Here is a 25,439-nt window from a genome sequence, read left to right as displayed (position 1 = left end):
ATGCAAACACTTGGATACCTTTCCTACATATTTCTCCTTTAAAATATTAATGGCCTGCAAAAGGTGTCACTCAATGCTGTTCCGAAGGCAAGAAGAGTGAATGTGCCAAAAATGCAGGGAAAGACTCCAACACCTAGCCCTTTTGTGTCTTTTGAGCCAAATGTTTTAGACATGGTTCTGAGAAAAGTCCAGACAGTTTATTTAGACCAATACACTGATGGCAAGTAAAGGCAATCAGATACTAGATGACTTTATTGGGTGGTTTGTTTCAGAAATATTACAACAGCTTTCTAATTTGGTAAATTCTTATTGCCACCCTGCTTATTTCAGTAGGAGCTTTTTATCCATCCTCTCCTTCCCTCAACTTTTTCTATATATTATTTTCTATTAATCACTCTTTAACTTTGTATCAGTGTGTAATATGGCATGGGGGAAAAGTGGTGGCTGCATTCAATTTTAGCCATTGATGTTTGAATGCCCCAAGGGAAAATCTGCTATCTATAAAAGAAACTTAAAAAAATACCCTGCCATTGATATAACAACATGCAGATCTCAGCAAGTATGACATTAATATTCAAATGTTCTGGGAGTGTAGCTATCATCACCCCTCCTTTTCAAAATAATAAAGCTGAAATGTAGCAGGAAAAAAAGCATTAGGGAGACAACTCCAGAGCCTCTTCTGAATATACTGCTCATCAGTGCCAATTTTACAAGAAAATTTTGGAGAAGAGATGGTAACTGAAATAAATGAGGGAGCCAAAATATGGGAAATGGCTCACATTTTATTGCTTGATCCCAGTTACCTGACCAGCTCAAAGTTACTAGTCACTCATTGACATGTGACAGGAGTTGACTGGCAAAGTGACCAGGACGTGATCCAGCAATATTAAATAACATATTATAAAAAATATACCGCAGAGGCTTATGTACATTGAAAGGTATTGGGAAATTTACTTTTCTTTGCAGAGAACTAGCAAAAATGATAGCCTGGTGATGGCTCACCTAGTGGAGTTTAGGCATGTAAGTGAAAAACAGAAATTAAAGTAGTAGCAAAGCGAAACAAAATAGCAACAGAAGTTTAGAAATAAAAGCAAGGACAAAGAAGCAGTAGAAGGATGAATAAACTATCAAAACCCTACAGAAAATTTCTTTTCCATATTTGAAGTTCTTACAAAGGTAACTAAATAGAAATCTATCATTATCCGAATACTTCATGTTACGACAGATATCATGATGTCATCATTTCATGTAGCGACACCTGAATTTGGGACATTGTGTGATTCAGTCAGAAAGTCTCTCTCTTGAACTTTTTTGTTTGACTGTTTCAATTGTTTAGCTAGAGTTCGCCAAAAGGACACCAACACTACAGAATGTCAATTGAAAAGTAACAGAGAGGACAGCTATCTAGGCATGCGGTTTACAAAATTTCTTGTGATTCAATTAGTAAGTGTTGCTGACAAAAAAAGGTATTAGTCTGTTAGATATTATATCATCATAGCTGCAGAAAGACAATTGGGATACAATTTCCAACAGGTCCATCACAAAAACACCTCTCAAATAAGAGAAGAAGAAACAGAGTTTAGGGCTGCTAACCTAGCGAAAAGCATGAAGGGAGAGAGTACAGGCCTAGCAGGACACGTGCCATTAAAGGGTTATAGGCAGCAAGCTGCTTAGCATGGGATCAAGAACAGACTTACTGTCTGAAATGAGAAGTGAAGTATGTTGAGGAAAGAGAAATTAGAGAATGGAGTTACAGAGTTCGGGTGCACTGCCAAGGAAAGCTTGGCATCAGAGGAAGGATGCTGTAGTGAAAGGGTGGCCTCCCTGAAGGGGTGGGGGCAATACAAAATACAGGGCCAGGTTTGCGTGTATTACTTCAGTGTTAAGATAGCTATCTATGATCTGAGCAACAGTCTTTAAGCAATGAAAAGCAGCCCTTTCCTCAACCAGCACCTAAGTAATAGTAGACAAGTGATGTCTAAATGCAGGCTGTGCTGCACACGCTGTAAATGCTTAATAAGAAAGCGGTTTCATTGGCAGAAGACAAATGCTTTCATTCAGGTTTACTCCAAACCTCAATGAAGTACAAAATCAGAAACAGCTGGAAACACCTAGGTAGAGCAGAAAAGACAAGAAGAATGCTGAAGGGAAAGGACCTGAATTAGTGAAGCTCACTAAGTGAGAGAATATGGTAATGTGGCACAAGCAAAAGTCTTTGGAGACATACTCAGAACGAGCTAAGGAATATGCACACATGAATTCTATACTGCAAAGCTCTCTCCTGCATGCAGACACTGTTCTGAGTACTAAAATAAAAAATAAATAAAAAAATAATTGCTAGGAGCCAGGCCTTATTTCTTACAGAAACACATAATGTTTTTTTTTAAAAAAATCTTCAGTTATTTGTGTTGAAGTCAACTACACATAGCTCAAGTGATCAGTGTATCTTTGGAGACCCTCTGTCTTTGTCTTACAAATAGCGAGTGGAAAAAGATTGAGTGATTTTACCCTGTCAGCCAGCAAGATCAAGTTTATCTTACATAAAAGAATAAATTATTCAATTTGTTATCTAATAGCTTAGCAGAAGTCAGAACAAACCCCCTTGAGTTTCTGAGAAGTATCTTTATTGTGCACACGGACAGAGCTGAGGGACTGAAATAACAGATACTCTGAGATGAAAATCATCCTTACATTCAGTAATTCTTGCTCTATCCCCAGTGAAATCAAGGGGACCATTTGAAGAATAATCTCCTATGCAGGGCGGTCCATAAATTTATAAGCATTAACCTGACTGGGTGATTATGTTCAACAGTATCTTGATGCTGTGATAGGACAGCAATTGAGATCCCAGCTCTGCTGCTGCTCTGCTGAACTGCTGCCCACAGCTAAGCCTACTCCTGGTAGCAGGATAACCTTCTGAGGGCAGCCCTGTCCAACACTATTAAGTCTATTGCTGATCCATGCTACTTACCATAACACTCGTACTAAGCCTGACCTTGTGAACTTGTGATCAGTGTGGACACACACTCAGTACATAACTGGGAACCAAGATATTTTACTTTGTTACAAAGCATGGAAGGGAAAAATGACAGCAACAAAACCCTCCAAACAAAACATTTTTTAGGACATAATAATCCATCTACATCCTTGTTTACTGTTTGGTATTTGAAGTTGTTAATTTAGAAGACACCATCATCATTCCATTAAAAGTGAATGAAGATTTCTAACTCTCACAGAGATCTCCTAATGCACTTCTAATTATAATCTTTAAAGACTGATATAACTCACCCATTCATGCAAATTATCATCTGGAGAAAATTATCACAACTTCAGTATTTTCAGCTTTTCAGCGGAATGGTGATGATTAATACAAGCTGAAAATCAAGACAGTTGTTTTTACTGCTGCATAGAACAGAAACTAAGAGCTATATATGTAGAGGCATGAAGACACCATAATACTCACCTTCAGAACTCACAGGTTTTAGGGACTTTATGAGGGGTGGTGAATACTCTTAGCTCCTCATCGTGACACTGTTCGATTTTGGACTATCTGTTCTTTAGAAAAGCAGGAAGTAAGGAGAAGATCAAAACAGAACAAGAGTGAGTATGGTTCTTCAGCACTGTCATTAAGTCACTTAAGGAGGAGGGTCTTGCTCCAGTTCATGACTCAATAGCTATTTCTATCCAGTTTCAAATTTGGAAAATAGATCCAAGGTCAGAGTATGACATTCAGATGTTCAGTCTTGCTCTATGGAACTAATGGATCATGCTTGCCCTACTTCTGATCCATGAAATCTTTGAAAGCATTGTAAGTGAGAAGCATCAACAAGCAAGATGGAAAACCATCTCCACTCCCTTCTTGCTACAAACTACCCACAGCAATGTCATTATGGTACTCCTCTGATCTAAGACATCATCACAGTTACTAAGGTCCTGTGGAAGTACTCTTAACCCTGCCTTAATGAATAAAAAGCCCCCATCATCTCCCTCTCCACCTGTGTTCAGCATACAGCCTGCTCTATTAGGTATATCCTTGTCTATTTATGAATTTGATCCTCAAAAGAGCACAGGCAGAGGAATGCTTTCTGCACTGTAAGAAAGTATAGATGGGAGATGCAAACCAAGGTGGGAGAAAACAGGAACTTTTGATTTCTTAAGAATCTAAATGTTAAAGGCAAATAAGCTTACAGAGATTCTGCAGCTAAGAAGTTTTTAAAGTCACAGCTGTAATTGACCACTTATCACAGGTGCTTAGTTGCTTTTATAATAATTTGGTGGATAATAATCTAAGCTCTTAAGGAATTAGAAAACTACTAGTGTCCTCTCCCCAGCACAAACTTACCTTCAAAATCAGTAAGACATTACAGTGAAGTCAGTAATTTCTATAATATATTTAACCTTCATGGATGCAGCATAAACTGTGTAAATGTATCAAAGACCTATGTAATATTGTCCAGGATAGCTACTGAATAATTTTGCAGGTACACCCTCACTGGTGAAAACGTTAAAAGACTAACCTAATGTTATTAGAAAGCCTGAATTGCACGCATGACCTTTGGAGATTCAGGGGCTTAACAACATAACTTGACCATTAAAAGCTATGACTAGTGAAAAGTTGTGATTTTTAAGGGCTAATATTATAGAGGAGAAACAATCCATGCTCAGTGAGAAAAGTTGCCATTTGGATAATGAAGAGCCAAAAAATAACTGAGAACAGAAGAATGTAGAAAAGTCAGATGAAAGATAGTAGTGGAAGAGAAATACATGTAAAAGTAGAAGAAAACCAGAACAAATGTAAAAATATGTAGAATATTAACGATAGTAACGATTAAAAAAATCGTAAGGACAAAACCCCTAAACATGTAATGAAAGAAATAACTGATAAAGAAAAATGACAATTTCAAGATGTAGAATCTCTTTTTTCTTGTAACAGGCTGAAAACACCAGAAGAGTTTGTTATTACTATTTATTGGCTATGCGAGTTTGGAAGCAACTGTGGCAAAGCTGTTAGATCAATGTGATGTGGTCCATACTGGGGTTGGCTGCAGTATGGAATGCTCTGCCACAGATAGGCAAGAAAACATATCGGACCTAATTTATCTTTTTCAGTTTTCTCCTACAATGTTACAGCTGGGAAGGAGCCCTCAGACATCCAAGTTAATGACCTCTTTAACTTCAGCAGAAACAGCATTATCCGCAGAAGAACCACAAAAGAGAGTGCAAATGGGGCACAAGCACCTCCTGCCTGTCTGCAGGCTATGTCTTCCAAGGGTGCACTTCAGAAACTTTTAACACATATGTTCCTCTTGACCTTTTCTGGTTAGAGGGGATATCAATATCATGTGATGGTAATTGATAAGGCTACTAATGATACTCACTGTTACAAAAGCAACCCTGTCTTGAACTTGAAATTCTGAAAAACATTCAGGGAATATTTTACAGACAGCAGAATTACAGAACAACCTCCCTATCTTCTTGTTCTTCATGTTTTATTTAGCAGGTGAATATAATGTTTCTCAGCGCAGTTCCACTCTATATGAACCCTAATTTTGCTACTTTGAGTAACATTTGACTGATCTTCTGCTCACATGATGAAAAAGGAGCAGAACCTATACCATGCACATACATGAAGGTCAGCACTAGACTAATATCGACATCTGTTAGTACAGTTCTGACATACAGTGCTTTCACCGTTCCCTGCTTGGTTTTACTTGATCAGAACACATCCATCAACCTTCATACATGCTGCAAATGTCCCATGACTGTCCTACCAAGCTCCATGCAATTTGCAAACTAAAAGAATCTAAGATATTATATAACAGTGTGATGAAAGGACCAAATAATGACTCGCATTTCTAAACTGCATATACACTGTCCTATGAGAACACAAAAACTCCTTACTGTCCATACTATCCTTGCCTTGGGCTGTACCTGAAAGCATCATTTGCGCAGCCTACCTAAGCCTTTCAGGGAGCAGCCTCCAGACTGCTTGCCATAGATAGCGCTCCATGGTGACACCCTAGAATGATCCCCAGAAACATCTCTTTCTGCCACAGAGACTGCCTGGACTCTGTCTACAGCTGGCTGCCTGCAAAATTAAACCCTGCTTCCCCAGGAAAATCATTAAAATAGACTTGAGCTATGGCCTGAAATGTCTCCTCAGGAAAAGGCTGAAATGTGGGCAAGAGGAAGACTAACACTGACTTCACATGATGATTTCCTCCCTCTAAGATCATTATTGTAGGCCAAAAATCAAGCCAGCAGTATCCATTTCATAGCATTCGCAGAACAATTACTACAAAACATGCCGCATCAGATATTGCGCCATTCCTGCAAAGAACATAGCAACTTCATAGTGTAGCTGTTAGGTTTTGCGAGATGGAAAGATGCTGAACAACCTCAAAAACATTCTTGACTGTTTAGGGATAGAAATGAAACAGAGAATACTTCACAGGAGATAAGAGAATTCACTTTGTGTGGCATTTTGAAGCCTTGTTTCTCTCAGTTACTCTCAGAGGTTACACATTAGGGAACACAAACAACAGATAAAATAGATACAGAAAAAAATTCCATGAGTCATTTGTAGCTACAGCTCCTATGTAACCACATCCTTGACTGGCTTCTACACCCTGCTCTCTCTCTTCCTTCCTTCCACCTTTTCTGAATAAGCAAATAGCCAATCCACTAGTCCTGATGTGACCGACCATAATCACAGCCTGTCCTATCCTGGCACATCTTAAACACATCATCCTTTGGGCTGTCATGCTAGAAGAAAAAAGGTGCCCATCCTTCCCTCCTGTTTCTGTCTTGGGCCTCAGAAAAATCCAGGATTCATATTCCCTCTGTTGAACTGAAGAAAGATTATTTAAATTATTTAAATGACTTAAATGACTGCATTTGGTTTTATTCTAGATGGGGATCTTCCTCAGATCTGACCAACATAACATTCACAAATGTTTCCCTGGCATAGCTAGTCTGGAGATGAGCTACACACTAAACATGCAGGCTGGGAACACTGCAATAGAGCTTAAGTCATAGGAAGAGTTTGCATGTAATGCTTTTTGGGGCACTTGTCCTGTGTTTTTTTTTCATCCAGGATTAATGTCTAGCAAGGAAATCCTTAGTTTTAAACTGGAGTGAGATGTGTCCATCTTTGATGACCGAGGTTTTTTTAAAATCAACTCCTGTGGACACAGAGGTACAGTTAATTTAAGAGTCTTCTTGTAGGTGGCCACAGTGAAAGATGTTTATTTTGCCACTGACAAATTTTCATGAAAACTTCACCTCATCGTCTTGGTGGCTTTCAGCCTCATTTCTCAGCAAGTGCTGAATTTCGTAGCATTACACAATGTGCAAAGAAAAGATTCCTTATCCAATGCTTTAGAGCAGTTTCAGGGGAAAAAAAATCCCAAACAAAACCCACAAAGCAAAACAGTGGAGATTAAGGAGAAGCAGGGTTTTTCAGCTTTTTTTTTTTTTTTTTTGAGAAGGGGAGCTTTACTTTTTCTACATCTACTGCCTAAATGAGGAGACACAAAGTACTTGGTCCTTGTCAATAACAATCTTTATTGGCCCTTGTTGAGTGTCAAGTGCACATATTGCCCTGGAACCCCTCTCTCTTGATTCAATGTCCTGTGGAAAAGCCTCTGCCCTAAATTTCCATCCTCTCCTGTATGCGCATTTTTACTTCTTCCCCACATCTCTCTGCCAGGCCCCTTTGGTGCTATTTAATTATGCTGACCTCCAGCAGGTGTTGTGAAGTCCACATGTGGTTAAGAAGATGACAAAAGAACCCCTTAGTGGATGGATAATAGTATGAGATGAGACAGTGAAGACATGCTATCATGGCTTTTGTATAGACCACCAGTTTTCAGCATGGAGAGTTATTATGATCTTGTTAGAGATGCTCTGAGAACCAGTGAATTAAGTATGCAGTACGCAGCCCGATGCTGCCCTAGAGAGCATCTCTGGCAACTGAAAACACTGGAAGAGTGGAATAAAGCTTAGGAATTATTTAGGAGACTTTGAATGACATGGACACAGCCCAGGAATCAAATAATTACCTGAAAGTGGAAAGATGGCATCTCTTTCTTTTCAGAGCACCTGGACACCTTTATAATCAAAAATTACTTTGGAAAGAATCTCTACAGTAACACTTTGGCAAATGAAGAGAAACTATGGATTTGCCACACCTGCAACAGAGATCAAAATACAAATAGTAATAAATTTCACTGTGTTGCTGTGGAAAACCTTCGAAAATGTGCTGCTTGATCTGTGCTCTTAGTGCTTCTTTCTTCAGTAATGTTTCCCCACAGAAGGACTAAATAATAGGTTCGTCCCCCTTATTATCGGAATTTGGATGAAAATACTAGTACAGCAACAGCAAAGCTGAGATCAGTGTAATTCTTAAGAAGCAAGTTCTGCATTATCTTTGGTAGAAAATGTATGTTAAGAGTGTTGAAGAATGCTACAAGAAAAATATTTTTAAACATTAATTAAATGATTAAACCCTACCTTTCCTTCTCAGAAACATGATGGGCAAAATTGAAGTATTTACATTTTGGTGAGGCAAGATAGCCACATGCTATCTTGCTTCTTCAATTTCTGCTTTAAATCAAGTTAGCAGAATTAACTTAAATTTTAACAAATTACACCATCCTAAAATCTGCTTTTGTCAGTTCAGTTTTTCAGCCGTGACTCTACGCCAAAACACAGTCCTCAAAACAATTCCTTTTCCTAGATTATTTGAGTTCTCAGCTAACTATTCAACATACCAAACCAACCTTTTTTAAAAAGGCAAGGTAACGTAATGATCCCAAAGCTTCTTACCTGATCTCAGACATTTTTGCTTAAAGAGGTAATATTTCCATGCAGATCACACAATGTTTCTGAAAATTTCTTGTATGCTACGTTGGCAGAAGAGAACACTGGCACAAGATCTTTTTGAGGGATTCTTAATCACACCATAGATTAAAAGGGAATTTTCTGTTGGTTCATATTCAGTTCTTTTTCTCCTCAACATACCACAGAGGGGATAAAATCTATTTGGAAAATAAAGGAAAAAAATATCACTGCAAACACTAGCTTCCTATCCAAATTGATTTATACAAGAGAAAACAGAATCAGCTCTATTTGTTTAAATGTTTTTCTAAAATACCCAGGCTGAATTTATTACAGAAAACAAGGACAGAACATCTCTTAAGTCTTTCCTTTTGCTACTGGAGCTGACCAGCTGAAGAAACCAACTATATGTCCAGACCTTTAACTGAAATCTGCTGCTGAAGGGAATTATACTGTGGTATCGGCTGGTGCAAGTCAGGCCACCTAGCAACAGAAGCAGCAACTTTCAGCAAGGCCCTATGACATAAACCAACAACTGCCTCCGTGGGCACCAGCTTGTGGAAGTAGCAGTATATTTGCTAGTGAGTGCTCTTCAGAGAAGGAACAGGAAGCCAGTTGAAATTAGACGATAAAGTATAAATACGACTTCCTCAAAAGTATGCACTTTTAAATGCATACTTTTGAGCTGACTCAAGTCAGCTTTCCATATGTTGTTGACAAGCCTATGTTTTATTTATCAAATACTCTTTGAAGGCAATGCTCATGTAAAATATGAACCCACAGGATAACTGGGGCAGCCATTAAAGCACCAATAAAACCTCAAGTTAAATAAACTACTGGGGGATTAATTCAATCTTGACTAGTTTTAGCCAAAAATATATTTCCACCGCTATCTGTAACTCTAGATGTCAAAGCAAGATTTGTGTGTTGATAAGAGGATAGTACACTACTCCAAAGTAATTTTTCTGAATTTGTTTCATATTGTACTTTTGAAATAGTAATACCCATAAGGCACATCTGTAGTGTGGCAAAGCAGAGCTCTGATGTCAAGACTCTGTGGAAATGAGTCCTACTAAGATTCATGGGGTTACGTGAATACACAATACAACTCCACTCATGATGAAAATACAGGCGGGTAAAATGCAGGAAAAAAATATCCTGAAACGTCATGGGGCCCTAAATCCGGGTGGGGGGTGGGGCAGAGATGACCTTTGCAAAATTATGTGCTAGAAGAAAGGAAAACCATTCCAAACTCTCAAAAAATAAAGTCACTCAAACAAAGAAATAAGAAATGTAATACATTAAGTTTTGAGACTCCTGAGAATGTTTTTGTAATATTCACAGAACTAGATCTCATATATGCTTCTAACAGTATGACTTAATTAAAAAAAAAATGCAATTTCAGAAAAAAAAATCATGCATGTTGATGCATTTCTGCTTGACTTTGATGGCTTTCTACTTGTTATTTAAAAGTAACAAAGCCACAGCACACATCTATACCATCTTCTCATTATCACAGAAGTACAATGAAACAACATGCATCTCTAGTTCAGCCCTCCTTTAGCAGAAAGTCCAAGTCAGCATTTTTAGTAGAATTTATTTTAAAGGATTTACAGAAGCAACTCAAAAGTATCAATATTCACAGTGCAAACTCATATCCTTGTTCTGCTATCTCTTGCTCACTCTGCCTTTTTTAAATTTGCTATAAAAGCTAAATTAGCTCTCAGGGGCACTGCACTGCTAAACAAAGATCTCTTCTAGCCCATTGTGATGGAAGTAAATGTACTTAGAAGGGAGATGTGCTTGAAGGAGAGGCTAAAGTGTCTCCCTCCCCCAATTCTCTAATCTTTAACAATGGTTTCTTTACCCTGCTTCACAAAATCGCTCACACTCAGTCATACACTTGCCCCTCCTCCTGACAGCCTTTTTTTTCTCAGGTAGATTTAGCCAGCTGAATTTACTGAACAGGAATAAAAACCTTTTTTGGCATAACTTGCTAAGCTGTTCCAACATTTGCATGATTCCTTCCTCAGCCTCTTCATGGACATACACATTCAAAATAAATAAGAATACTCTTTTCAGCATCAGGACAGCTATTTCAAGAGGATACATCCACAATCCAATGTGCAGAATGTGCAGCCTTATTATAACTTAACAACAAGCCAGTTCTGCTCTCTGTGTGCTTTCCCATCTACTGTTGCTATTATCAAATTTCTACTATTTCCTCAACTTTAGCTTCATTACCACAGGATTTAAAGTTGCAGACACACTTATAATATGCCTCACTATGAGGGATCCCAGCTTTCACTGGAAGGAAAAGAAAAAAAAAGCCTCAAACCCAACAAAAACCTGAACTGCACAATTTATTTCCTGCTTAGTTATAAAACCAAAAGAATTAGATATTTTAAAAGTTTAAAATATTAAAAATACTGTGAAAACATAAAATCAAGAATGTTGTATTCAGCTGACAAGCCTAGTATCCAGCCATATATATATGTTTTGTTTCTTGAAATTTGGCATTACAGACTTAAATGGACACTAGTGACTGCCACTTCCATTGGACTTTGAGAAAACCTTGTTCACCTATAGTTAAAAAGAAGAAATAAAGATTCCTGTAACATAACTTTTCTGCTGACAGACAGAAAAATACAGAATAGTGTTTCAGAACAACTGATTTAATCATGGGCTCCCTGCAATGCTTAAGAACAACTCTATTTTTCAGCTCAATTTTCTATTTCTGAAACCTTAGAAGTCTGGAATATGTCTGAATATACTTAAATATTTTTGACAGAAAGGCCCTAGTAATTAGAAATGTCCTAGGATCACTTATGAGAAGCCCGTAACAGAATAGAGACTCGTGTTTGTGTATTAGATTACTAAGCTTATTGTAACACACAGGATTCTCTTTATTTGACACAAAATTCTAATGCTCCTGTCATTTCTGGTGTGCCCTTTTCGTATGCCTGGTCAGTTCTTCAGAATTTTGATAAAATTTGTGAACTTCATAAAAGCAGACTCAAATTCGGCATCTAACCACAAGCAGCAACTTCAAGTATTTTACATCTTTGCTGCGTAATACTATGCTTTATTAATATATCTTACTTCAGAAGCAAACATCTCCTACCAAATTAAATTATTTCAGATTAATGACAGACACAGAGACTGTACAGATTACAGATGAGGCTCAACACGAGGTTGGTAGTGACTGAGTGAAACAAAAATGCCATGGCACTTAGTGGCCTGTATGAAACAGGCTGGTGGTCTCAATCCAGGATTTTGTCCATTAAAAAAACCCCCAAAACCTACCACATAGAATTAATTGGCACCCCTATGGGCACTGTCAGTAACAAAGCCAAAGTTGTAACAGCCACAGGTTATAACGGCCACAGGAAAAGGGACTTTCAAGGTCACTGTTGAGGCACAATAGTGAAACGGCATTGGAAAGAGGCAGCGCCAGTGCCGTCGGCAGTTCAGCTCCCAGGACCTCTGTCAGGTCTGCACCCAACAAAATCAGCCTGACAAGGACTTATGCACATCAGTCACCACACTCATACAACTACTTGCATGCCAAAACCCCCTTCAGGAACAGGTCCTTAATCTCTGCAGGGTACAGAAGAACCATTAATCTGGCAACTTTCTGAAGTAAAGAATACATCACATGTAAAGACACCAGAGAGCAAAACCCCTGGTAAAGTTTTAATTTGACTGATTTCACAAAATTCCATTGCACAAAAGCTTTCTGCTTCTTCTCCTTACTGTTTAAAGACGCTGCCTGTACTACAATAGAAGGGAAAATAGGTAGAAACATGTAGGTAGAAACAGTCATGCAGGCCAAGAAAGTACATAAACAACGTAACTGAAACACACTTCTCTGGCTTTCTTGTACATGAATAGTTTATAAATGTCATTACAGAAATCATTCATCAGAGTGTGTAACTATAGGTTAGTCTCGTGTGGACAATTACAAACTCATCTTCAACCTCCTTTCTAATGAGTCTAATGCACAGTGTGGAAGGATCATATTCCAGGTTTGTCCTTAACACCTATTCAATGGCTGCCTTCCGAGTCTGCCAGTAAGAGTATACTTGTGGCAGTCACAGCTCCCAAACTGAAGAGCCACAAAGGCTGCAAGAGTATGAAATGGAGCAATAAAGAACAAGTAACTGACAACCAGTGGAGATGGGGATTTAAACTAAGACAGCACACAAAAAATAATCTAAAAGGTAATATGCAATTGCAATAAAAACTAAAGCCAATAAACCTACATCAGAATGACCGGTTAGCTCTAAGAGCAAAATCTGATATCCAAAAAGGATTGTTCTTCATTGTAAACTACAAAAATACATAGATACGTCAGATAAGTTTGTATGCTTGGATGTGACTACATCTATTGGAAATACATTTTTTAAAAACTCACATAATGAGGAAGTAATACATAATTTTTTAAGGAATTGTTCATAATGGTCTTATTGCATAAATGTATCAAAATATCACCTACTCCTTCATGAAATGTGAAACATATCTATACATAAACCCAAACTATGAAACCTTTTCAGTTACCTTCCTGAGCAGGAATTTATATTATTCTTGACAGTATGCTTAAAGTTCATCCTTTGACTTGTTCCACAGTTAAGCATATATTAAAAGTCTTCTTTTGGAGGTTATGAAAAATCACAATATGCATTTAATAGCATTTGTAGTCTTAAAATTGTTTTACCCTGCTGCTCATTTCTGCCCAAAAGATAATGTAAGTTAACATTGGGTCAAGATCTGATGCATTCCTAAATATTTTAGTAATAGCATAAAGACTTTCCTCTGAGACGTACAGCCTCCTGTAGCTCAACTGATCCTGAGAACGGATGAAATAGATGTTAACGGTTGACAGCTTGGCTCTCTGCCTGTTTTATGCTTAGGGCTTACACAAAACTACAGGGGGGAGGCAGGAAAGCAGAGAATTCATGTAAATGAACCTCCTACGCTACCAGAGTAGTTTTCCGAAAATTCTGATTTCCTTTTTCTTTCTGGTTACGGAGAATTCTGCTATTGTTTGGTTGTAATAAGCTCTGTGGGGCTGCTACAGAAAAAAATGTTAGTGAAGGGTAGATACTTAAAAATCACCCTGGTCTTGGAGAAATGGAGAGCACTGTAAGAGCATTCTTTGTTTATCTTCTGAGCATGCAGAAAAGATCTAAAAACATTACTTCTATCTCACAAGAAATGTTTTGCTGCAATCAGATAGGACATTATCTCCCCACTACCACACATTTCCACTTTCTCCAATGCTACATAATAGACAGTTTAAAAAACAAAATCCAAAGATACAGGCAAATTGTTTTACCAGGCAAGAGAAAGAGCAGGTGCTAGCAACCAAGCAGTACTAGGGAAGGAAGCAGAGATTCATCTCTCAAGCACCTCTTCTATCTCCAAGGCTACAAGCATACAAATGTATGAGAGGTACATGATGGAGATGTAGCCAGGCCAAAATTTAATCATTTATTTCTTCCTGACAGCATATCCCAATCAAAGATTAAAAAAAAAAAAGGAAACAAAAGGGTGAAAAGACCAAAATGTTTTTTCTGCAATACATGGGCTGGTATGATGCATGCTCTAATAAACCAGTTACACGTTTTCTAACAAATGAATGAAGTTTAGCGTCAAGGACTTTTCTGAGTGTACTCCTTTTTAACTAAAGTGACTGGAAAAAATGCAAAGAAAGGGAGACAGAAAAAAAATAATAGAAAAATAGAAAAAAAACCCACCCAAATTTGATTCAATCCAGAATTTAAAAAGATCAGGTTTGGATGTATTTTGCAAGTGACATTTTAATTTTGCAAATTACTAACTTGACTGAAGTGCAGTGAATGCCAAGCTTGTACAGACAGCTTACATAACTGTATATGTGATGTTCCAACTTGCAGCACTCCTGAGTAGCTGAGCTCTGGATATGCATAGTAAAATGAATGGGAGCGGATGTCTAATGTTAGCGTTTAGCTGAATACCAAATAGTTTGAAGTCCTGTTACAACAAATCTACATGCAACAGCAAGTAATAGAAAGTAGCACAATGAATACATTTATATTGTACATGAATTCTTTTCCTTATTTCACACCTTTTTTCTGTAACTTCACTTTTCTCTCTCTCATTTCTAGCAGGATGTTCCTGTAGTTAAATCCACCTGCAATGAGTGGAAATTGAGAAGTCCAGCACTTTGTAGTAAAGGGCCATTCATGTCAAACCCCCCTTCCATCTTCTCACTCTTCCTTTTTATATTCTGTTATTTTCCTTTATATTTCCACCTACTTCGTCCACATCACTCACTCACACTCTCGCGGAACGGCACCCTTTGCAGTTAGTTTGTTGTTTATCCAAATTCACCATGCTTTTTTCCTCTGTTTTCTCTTGCAACTGTTTAAATTGCATGTTGAAAGCATATATGTCAGCTTTATGATGCAGCTGGAACAATATTTTTCTCCTACATTCTGTTGATGCCTGAAAATGGATTGCTGTAAAGGTCATATTTAGAGTCCCATTCTTCAGGGCACTCCCACTACAGTCTGTAGCAACTGCTGATTTAGAACACATCTTGGTAAATGGTCTTTTACAAAAATAAATACTGGGATTTTGAGAAATTCAAATCAATGATAAATGAAGACAGCAACTTCTGCATAGGCACCTGAATTAAGACAGTGCAAGCTGTCTTCCTCTTATCTGCTGAACTCAAAGTAGTAAGAGTTATTTAGCTCTCTCATCTTCTGAAAATCAGTAGATTGTAAACAACCAAGGAGCCCTATCGTACCATTGGTTTTACAGTAAAACATTCCATTCAAGACTATAGGGAATTCTTGTTCAATATTAAAGATACAGCTGGGATCAACCACAGCTCTACAGATACATTTCACTCAGTTAATGTAATATACTGTAACATATATTTACCTGAAATACTAACACATATGAACAGTTTCTCCAGAAATCTTTTATGTGATAACTGTTGCTTCTCAAAATGCCAGAGTAGATATTGCATGAAAAGTTTCCTGAATTCTTTTTGGTTTTTTTTTTAATACTACATTGATTATTAAGAAAAGTATGGCTAAATTATGGTAGTTACTATTTGATGTTTCATCTTGAATATTGCAATAGCTGCCACAACACTGGTAATGCGTTTATTCTCAACCAGTTCAGAAAAAGGATTTTACTTCCATAAGCATGTAGATGTGTTTTGCAAATTATAGTGGAACATAATGACATTCTTTAAGCTATGCGACAATTTGTAGTTTGAGTTATTCTCAATGGGTGTTAGTCAACCATATTTTGTTGCTATTGACATTGTTGTTTTAATTTTCCTCCTTATTCCTACTAATCAACTGAGAGATTATATTAATCTGAATTTTCCAAAATCTGTTATGGCCAAGGGGAAACTAGTATATATAACAATTGCAATCCCTCAGTAAAGTACATCCCATTCAAATAAATGAAAACTGTTTTATATATGTGCGGCTATAGTACGTACTATTTAATACTCATTTTTTTTGACATAAATTTAGATTATTTAAAATACATACATAGATTTTTGAAAATGTTGTGGAAGTGTTGCTAATTTTTACTTTTTCCAATATAAAGCAACATTAATTTTAAATGCAAATCTCCCACAATTATAGCTGCCACATCTAATAAAGATTAGTGGTACAGTACTGCTTACATACCATCTATAATATCATATATATTATTGGTTTCTGTTCATTAAAAAAACCCAACAAAAACAGTTAAGTGATATCTCTCTTATCACATTTCCATATCCTTATGTATTGGCATACTGAGAATCACTTGTGTCATTACAAAGAGAAGTCCAGTCTGCTGACAGATACCAGTAATACAGTTCTTGTGTACTTTTCACAAATACATTGAAAGAAAAAAATTCCTAAACAAACTGAAATAGTCTCTTCTTGGTGATCAGCAGAACTCTCCAAGAGAAAAGGGTTTTTTTCTTCGCAAACATGAAGTCACCGAATGGCACCGTGCCTTACTAAATACGTTTCTTCTCTAGTGCCATTACCTCTCCGTGCCACTAGACTGTGCTGTGCTTGTTCATATTTGTGCTCCCACTGCATTTGAATATCTGGCCTCAGTTGCTGTGCATGGTCTCGCCTTTCTTTCAGTTCATTCCAATTAAATACTAAATACAGTTCATTGTACAAATATTGTACAAAATCCCCCAAACAATGCACCCTGAAGTAAGCAATGCTTTTCATAGCCAGCTTGCCACTTCATTCATCTTCCAGACAGACAAATATGAAAAGAAACAATAGACCACCTGTTTCACTACTTAATCAGGACCAGAAATATAACATTTACTTCATTTTTCCATCTTGTTTTGAGGAGCAAAACTGGTTCTGCACTGTTGAAGTGTGCAAGCAGCCAAAGAAAAATGTGGTAGCAGTGCAGTGTTAGGTTTTCCAAAAAGCACTCCTGTGTCAGGCTCTTAAGTTTGTCATCACCTAGTAAAATCAGGCATATTTTTCAAGACACAAAGAGAAGAAAACACACATGAGTGTCTTGAAACAACATTTTAAAGTAAAAATATTGTCCTTAGTTTTGTTAAACTCAGTTTTACAGTTCATATATAGGAAATTCATTAAGATGTCATGCTCCAAAAAAGATTCTAATTTCCAATAAATCTTTTGGAAAATGTTTTGCTCGAGTTTTCGCTCTGCTAGCTAACAAACAGAAACATCTACAGTATCCAAATATTTTTCAAACAAGTATAAGCTTTTGACATGTAATGCACACTAAATAACCTAATCTTGCCAAATTATCAAATTGCACAAAACCTATAACACTTCACCTCCTGTTGTAGTGGGAATGGTAATGTAAGAGATGCTTATTTATAAACAGCCTTGTCTTCACTTTTTACACTTGAAGTTTATTTTAGAAGAACCATAATTTCATCTGAGACCAACAACAACCTGCTCCAAAACATAGTATGTTACCCTCTTGACAGCTCATTATTTTGACAGTAGACTGAACTGCAATTTAACAACTTCTTCTTTGTGTTCTTTTGATCTAGCTTTTTTCCCCCCTCATGAACACCTTCACTCAAAAAAACCCTCATAACACATACTGCTTGTAAGAGTAAAGACATTTTTAGTCTAAAGAATTGCTTCAGAGAGTGAAAAAACTAAATGCAATGGGAATGCATGTCTTGTTTGGAAATGTTACTTTGAAGGATAAAGTCACTTACGGCTACTGTGAATTAATCAAGCAGAAATAAGACTCTTTTAAAAAGAATGATTTTGGTGCAAAAGGTGTTTGTCATGCTTAGGAAACTGAAGAGATCATGGATAACTAAAAGGAATCAGTTAATTGTGAGACACCTGAAGAACATCTATAAGCAGACAGAATACTTTAAAGACTGACTTTATAATAATTGTCAAAATTACTCCTAGAATTATACTGCTTCTTTAGCCATGCTAAAATGTTTTATACCTGTGTAGCATACTCATGCCTAAATATAAATGTATCCATTTTCCTAATCTTTACTTAAAGATTGATTTGGCCAGTATTTACCAGCAGCAATGTAGCAATCAGCACAATGATAACAATTAAGCAAAAGAATATATTAATAATTGGCAGAAGAACAATGTTTTTGAATACTTTTTATATGTCAGCATTAGCTGAGAAAACCAGTAGCTTGTTTACCAACACCGCTTCCCAGCAAATATGAATTTCCAGACAAGCCAACAGCTGCACTTGAGCCAAAGACTAGTAGGCAGTTCGGAATAGAAGGTGATTTTATTCAGTTTTCAGGGTAAAAAGATTTTTTTTAACACAGCATGCTTCTTAAAACACTGATTCCCCACAAGCCTTTACAGTCATTCATGTTTCTCATAATACCATCATTGGGTTTCAAAGGGACACAGGACACACACCCTCAATTCAGTTTGCCTTATTTATGTGAGTAGTCCCATCAAATCTAGCTGAACCACTCACATAAACAAGGCCTATGATAACAGGAAAATGCTTTCAAAATGAGTATGTCTGTCAAGCAAGTGTAATTACTTGACGTTTACTCTTTAATGAGTATGTGGGTTTAAATGGCCATGATCCGTATCTGGATAAACATATGATTTTTTAAATTTATTGCATTTTTGTGCAGCAATAAAAGTGTTGATCTTCCTTAAAAATTGTGTGGATGCATTGTAATTGACAATTCATCGAAATAATTCATCATTAACAGCAAAACAACAACATTTATGTCAAACTAAATTAGCCTATATACTTGTAGCAGAGACAGAAACAGCTGTCTTTCTGTTTGCATAAATTTCCAGCAGAATGTGTCTGGCAAAGTTAAGCAAGAGCAATGCTGCTTTATAAAAAATAGTTCCAAGACAGCAAAAATCCAGAGGGCCAAATGTCTCATCAATAGGACCACTCAAGTAAGCAAGCATTGTTCAGTCAAACAAGGACCAGGCCATCACAGCTTTATTCCATTCTCAATCCCATGCATACATCAGTTTTTAATATGTTCATGAAAGCAATATTAGAAATTAGAAAACAGCACAATCCAAAAGGCACCCTCTGTGTGCCACCCCGATGACACCGTGTGATGTCTTATTCTCAAAGCTGCACTGCAGACTTTGCCCAGACTGCATACAGAATCGGAAGGAACAAAAACATTGAACTTGATAAACATGAAGCACAAAAAATAACATTTTGACATCTGTAGTTTGTCTATGAAAATCATTATGGAAAGCCTCAACTGTGCTAAATGCACAAAACTGTTAAAACTGCTCTTTAAAGATACTTGAGTTTAATTTAAAGTGTATCAGGTTTCTTAAAATTTACACTTTGGTTTGAAGCTGATTGAATAGGTTTATTACGAAGCTCAACAGTAAGTGATCTAGGGCAGTCTTCGAAATGTAAAACAACATGTAAGCACTAATACTACTACTAGCTCATGGTTGTGTAGTAATGCTGAATGTTTCTATTGTTTTCTTTTTAATAATGTCCCTTTTGTTCTATGGAACTACAACTGGTTACTTATACAACTATTACATTTAGCCCAATTTATCATAAATACCGTTATAACACCTGTGATTTCCCTCATTAAGAGCTCAATAGATAGGGTCATGGGTTGGAAGGGCAGCATATGGACTACGAAAGGGCTAGTTAACCCATTATACTAGTGCACTAGTAAAGCTCATTTCTATTCATCTGATTAGTTCAATCAATATTTACTCCTGTGCACATCTTTTGTCTTCAGCTAAAAAGCATACATTCTTCAGTTTCATAGCACAGACTGTGATTTGTGAGAATTCACTGCACTGTTTAAGAGGAAAGAAGATGATTTCTTGGATGGCTTGGGAATCTTTCAGTCCTTTGATTTTGTTTTCCTGTATCATGTAACCAATACCTGTATTATGGCAGATCCTACTTCCTGTGACTGTTTAATAACACACAGTACTGTTAAAGGTATACCTCATCCATACCTATCTTAATAGGCACATCTGAATATCATGTATAGCAGCACCTATTTAAAAAGGAATTCTGACTTCCAGTTTACCCAGAACGTATGTTGGTTTTTTTTTTCTCCTGGTATATTTTCCCCCAAAACACTGCAACAGTTTTAATCACAAAACGCAAATTAAGCAATCTCTACCTGCAATCATGTCTTTCATCAAATGGGTAAACCAAGTTATTGTTTGTCACTGTATTTGTAAAAGGTCAATAGTCAACATCAGACACTTCCCATACCACAGAAGAGAAATTGTTTCTAGCTAATGCACATGATATTTTCATAGTTTTTAAATTAACTGTCATATTACAGGTTGCCAGACTTCTATCAATCAAAAACAATTTCCTCATTAAAAACAAACAAACAAACAAAAAGCATCAAAGCTACCCCCACACATTTTCTATGGTAAAAATTCTAATGACATTAAAACAGATAATGTTTTCTATTGATGAACTTTCATTATGTACTCCCTTTCCCTCCCGTCCCCCACATAACAACAATTAAAGATAAATTTAAGATGTAAATATGATGCAAAGTAGAAGTATTGCAGAGGTACCTGCAATAGGCCCTCAAGCTTTAGGTTTGATTTTCGTTTGTTCTAGAGAGCTGTCACTCTATATTAACTATACACATTTGTATTTGCTATAAGTAACACAGTAACTGTTTATTACTGACTCCTGATTTTCTAAGCATTTACTACCATTTTTTAGAATCTGACCTGCAAAGGCGTAACACCAGAAACTTGTGCTCCATCACGTATCAAGCAGTCTTAATGATGTCAAAAAACATTATTCAGGTAAGTAGTAGCTCGATGCACCACGCTGCGGTGACAAACAAGGTTTGCTATGGTAGGATAGGGTCCTGTTTCTGTCAAAATCAGTATCCCTTTTCTCTTACCACCTTTGTTTTAAACAGTCAATGTGTTTGTTCACATATTTTAGGATATTAATAATACATATATCAAATTCAGTCATATTTATTTTTCCTGGAATAACTTGTGAAGTAAGTTTCCTTTGCTTTAATGTGCTTATAAAAATTCCCTGCACTCATCTATTAAGGAGAACTTTCTCAGTTATCCAGCCTATTTGTATATGTTACTTAATAAGCCCTCTCGCCAATATTGCAGTAGGTTTTGTTTGATTCACACTTCCCTAATTGCTTACAAATATTACAGTGATGCTAAGAAAACAGAGTAACTATGTAACATGTATCATTGCTCAGTCTTGACACCAACAAGAGAAAACACAGAAAAAACTTGCTCAAATACGTTGGCTTCAGGGGTTTGTGGAGCTTCTTTTCTTGAAAACATGAAGGACAAAGCTTTTTAGTAAGACTCCCAACAGAAAGCTTAAATATTACTTTTTCATTAAAAGGGGTACTCTGTATGACTGCTTTAGTGTCACTTTCACAACTCAAGTAACTGTGATCGTACACTTGGGTTTTGTGTGTGTACAGGTACCCTGTGCCCAGAGTAAAATTACATGATTTTACATTCTTTTGACACTTGGCATTTTTTTTTAATGTTTGCCTATCAGCTGCATTATATACAGAATTCACTAATTTCTAACAGATTTAAACTTTACAGATCAGTCTAACAAAAATTATATTACAAGATAAAACCCCGTAAGTTTTATTTTCTTTTTCATTAAGCAGCACAATGATTTTTGTGCATTTTCAGTCCTCTTTTTCTAAAAAAGTATAGTGAAGTACATCTTCAGTGTTTCCAAAACCCTTGCAGGGTGTTGGCAGGAGTGGGACAGGTAGAAGGAAGACTGTGATGAACAGTCACTGTAAATGTAATTCTTTTGTACCTGTCTTTGCCTCTATAAAAAACAGGTATGAAAGTCATCAGCTTCCAGAACTTTCATTCACGGTTCAAAGGAAAATATCTGAACCTACCATAACAATGCGAGCACCAAACCCACAAGTGTTCAGCCTCCTGTACTGGAATACTGTTCTGCTATAAGTCAGCATGGCTATACATCCTGAAAGGGATTAAAACCACGATTTGAAGTACAGGAAATTATTATTTTGGACAGGACTTGACTAATGACTATAATGTAGCGGTACCACAGCTGAGGTGTGCCCCAAAGCCGGCTGGGCTTCCATAGGATAGGAGGACAGACAGCCCCTATGGCTGCCCAGTGCTTTGGGATGCAGCAGGCTGATGCTTTCAGAAGTTCTTGGCCCCCATCTCTAACATGGAGCAGGTAAGCAACCACAGCAGCCTCTGCACGCCAGGCACGTTAGGCTGAGCACATCAACTGTGGCTTGGAAGCAATGCAGCTCAGCTGGGAAAGTTTGGAGGAAGAGCTCACATGCGTAAGAGAGCGAGTGAGCACTTCTTCCTTCAAACCCAATGGTGACTATAACATAGTTGAAAAGTGTATCTCCACAGGAGGCTTACAGCTGTCTAAAAGCATTAATTCATGGAAGCCCACAATCTGTTAATTGTGATATACATGCATTTCCTTTATTAGGAAAGTCACAAATGCAACGGACAGATGCTCTATTAGCATACAATGTTCTTGTTCATTTGAAGTGGTGTCAGACGCTGTCCTCATCTTGACATACACCTGATGCAAAGCATCGGTTCGGTAACCTCTTGCACATCAGTTTCGCGTAAGGATGAAAGTTGCCTGTTTGTTGTTTTTCCCCTCCCTCCATCCCAGCCCTTCTTCCTCCCACAGCCATAAATCCCCTACTGAGCGAGCCTAAATACGACGCAAAGATAAACTCGCATTCCAGGGGCAGCGCGCACCTCTCCGTGGACAGCAGCGCAGCTCAAGGGGCCGGCGGAGGCGGCTGCGGAGCACGGACACCCCCGACACGGGATGCCGCCAGGTGTGCGGAGAGATCCGTCTCCCCCCTCCCGCCCAGGGCCGCTCGGCAGCCCCGGACCATGTTTTAAGGGAACGGGCCAGGGGAGAGGGGCCTTTCACCAGGCACTCGCCGAGGGGGGCTCTGCGCGCCGCGGCAGCGCCGGCCGCCCCGGAGCGGGGGGAGAAGCGGGGGCGGCCGCCGCTCGGGTGGGCAAACCGCCGGGAACGCGGGGCGCGGGGCTCCTGCAGAAGGGGCACCAACGGACCTGGTTCTAAAACACCCCCTCGGAGCCACTGATCGGCTCTGCTCGCATTGGAGGTGCTCCGGATGGGGTAGGGGCCAAAAGAAAAAAAAAAAAAAAAGGGGGGGGGGGGGAGCAAAAGCTGCAACAGAGGCCGCTTTACAGAATTTAGTTTTCTCCCGTTTCCTGTTGCTCTTATGAAAGACAAATACTGTTTAGCAAGTTATTGCCAGATGCCTCAAAGCGAACATGCTATCTTCTAAGGAAAGCCAGAAAAAAAAAAAAGTTTTTTTCGTTTCTCAGCGTAAATGGCAAAATTACAGTTTCTTTACAGAAAATTACACAAACGCGTGATTTCTTAGCGCTGCTAAGGCACTGCTACAGGAGCCGATTACGCCACAAGAGGAAAACCCGGCTAAAAGTTGTTCAGCGTGTGCGTCCCCACCCGTTAAGGCAAACCGGAGACCCAAGCAAATTGCACGCAATGTCGCTGTCAACCCCAAGCATGTGCCGTTCCCGTAAGCCCTTCTCTCCCGCCCCTGCACCCCTGGAAAGACCACTGATTGCTGCCCCTTTACCACGCCGTGGGGTGAGGCAAGCAACCGGGCCGAGAACCGGGCGATAAAGGGGAGCGTGGAAGACGGGGGCCGCATGCGCAGCCCCCGGGGCCGGCGGGTGTTGCTCTCGTCCCGGTGCTCGCCTGGCCCGGGAAAGGGGCCCGGCAGCGCCTGGCCCTGGGACACGGGTGACAAAAGCGTTCCTACGCCCCCGCACCCCTCCGCGGCCACCTCGGTGACCGGCGTGCCCGCCCCAGAACGCAGCCCCTCTCCAGCCCCAGCCGTGCCCTCAAGACAAGCACCCACGCCGAGGGGTGTCCCGTTGGTGGGGATGCTCTGTGCTCTCCGTTGGGACCCTCGCCGGCTGGGGGCTGCAAGCCCTGGGGGAGGCTCTGGCCGCCCTCCAAGGGAGGGCTGCGCAGGGGGCACCGGCTCGGGGGGCTGCCGCAGAGCGCGGCGGTCCCGGCGGCCCCCGGCAGCGCGGTCCTGCCCGCCGCACTAGCGACCCCGGGGGAGAGGGGCCCCGCGAGCGACGTGCGGGTCGGTGAATGGGCGAAGGCAGGGAAGAAGTACTGAGAATAACTTTTGGGGCGGGAAGGGGGAGGCCGCCCCCCGCCGGCAGTGACCCGGGGCCAAGAGGCAGGCGGATTCTGCGGTACGGGCCAAGTGCCGAGGGCGAGCGCGCCCCACGGACAGCCGCGGGTGGGGACTTCGCGACACGACCGCCAAGCACTTGCCCCTTCCCTCCCAGCCCGCCCGCTGCGGCCCGGGGCGACGCCGGGCTTTCTCGCACAGGTACGTCGGGGGCGCCCCCCGCCTCCCGCGGCGGAGGGCGCTCGGGGCCGGCCACCGGTCCTCCGCGGGTGCGGGGCACACGCCGCGAGCAGCCACGGCGGCGGGCGGGCGCGACCCGCCAACTTTCTCCCGCCGACCCTCTCCCCCGGCACGAAGGCTCCTCCCGGCCCCTTCCCCGGCAGTTTGCCCAGAACAGAGCCGCCCCCCGGGCCCGCTTACCTCGCATGGTGTTGGCTCCCCGCTCCGCGCAGTCATGAAGCTGGGAGCCCGGGAACAGCACCACAAAAATCCCGTCTCAGCACCCGCGGAGGCGGCAGCCGCCGCAGCTCTGCTCCGCCGGGAAAACCATACCTCCGGGGCGGCTCCGCGGGGCGCGGCTCCGCGGGCTGCCCGCCGCCGGGCGCGCTCCTCCCTGGCGGCCGCCCCGCGCCCGCCCGCCGCGGAGCCCCTGCGGGGGTCGCCTGGGCCGCGGAGCGGCGGCGGGTGGCTAGGGGCGAAGCAGGGGAGAGGGAAGGAAAGGAGTTACGTTAGAAAAAACAGGAAAAACACGCGGAGAACGAAGAGGGGGGGGCTGCGTGGATGGCGGAGCATGTGCGCTTTCACATGACACCGGCGCCCCTCAGCAGCTCCCCGGTGCGGATTTCCACTGCGCAGCCACAAGGACGCGCGGAGC

At 40.0% G+C, this 25,439-nt stretch overlaps 1 protein-coding gene across 1 annotated transcript in view; it reads right to left on the bottom strand.

Moving 5' to 3' along the window:
- Positions 1–25,429, bottom strand: part of RORB (RAR related orphan receptor B) — a 145,709-nt gene extending 120,280 nt beyond the window's left edge. The window contains exon 1 of the mRNA XM_037374331.1: positions 24,986–25,429. Coding sequence (XP_037230228.1) covers positions 24,986–24,992 — 7 coding nt within the window. The 5' untranslated portion in view covers positions 24,993–25,429. The remainder of the gene's footprint in view (positions 1–24,985) is intronic.
- Between the last annotated feature and the right edge of the window lie 10 nt (positions 25,430–25,439).

This window comes from Falco rusticolus, chromosome Z, assembly GCF_015220075.1.
Source record: "Falco rusticolus isolate bFalRus1 chromosome Z, bFalRus1.pri, whole genome shotgun sequence".
NCBI lineage: Eukaryota > Metazoa > Chordata > Aves > Falconiformes > Falconidae > Falco > Falco rusticolus.
This window is presented reverse-complemented; position numbering and strand designations above follow the sequence as displayed.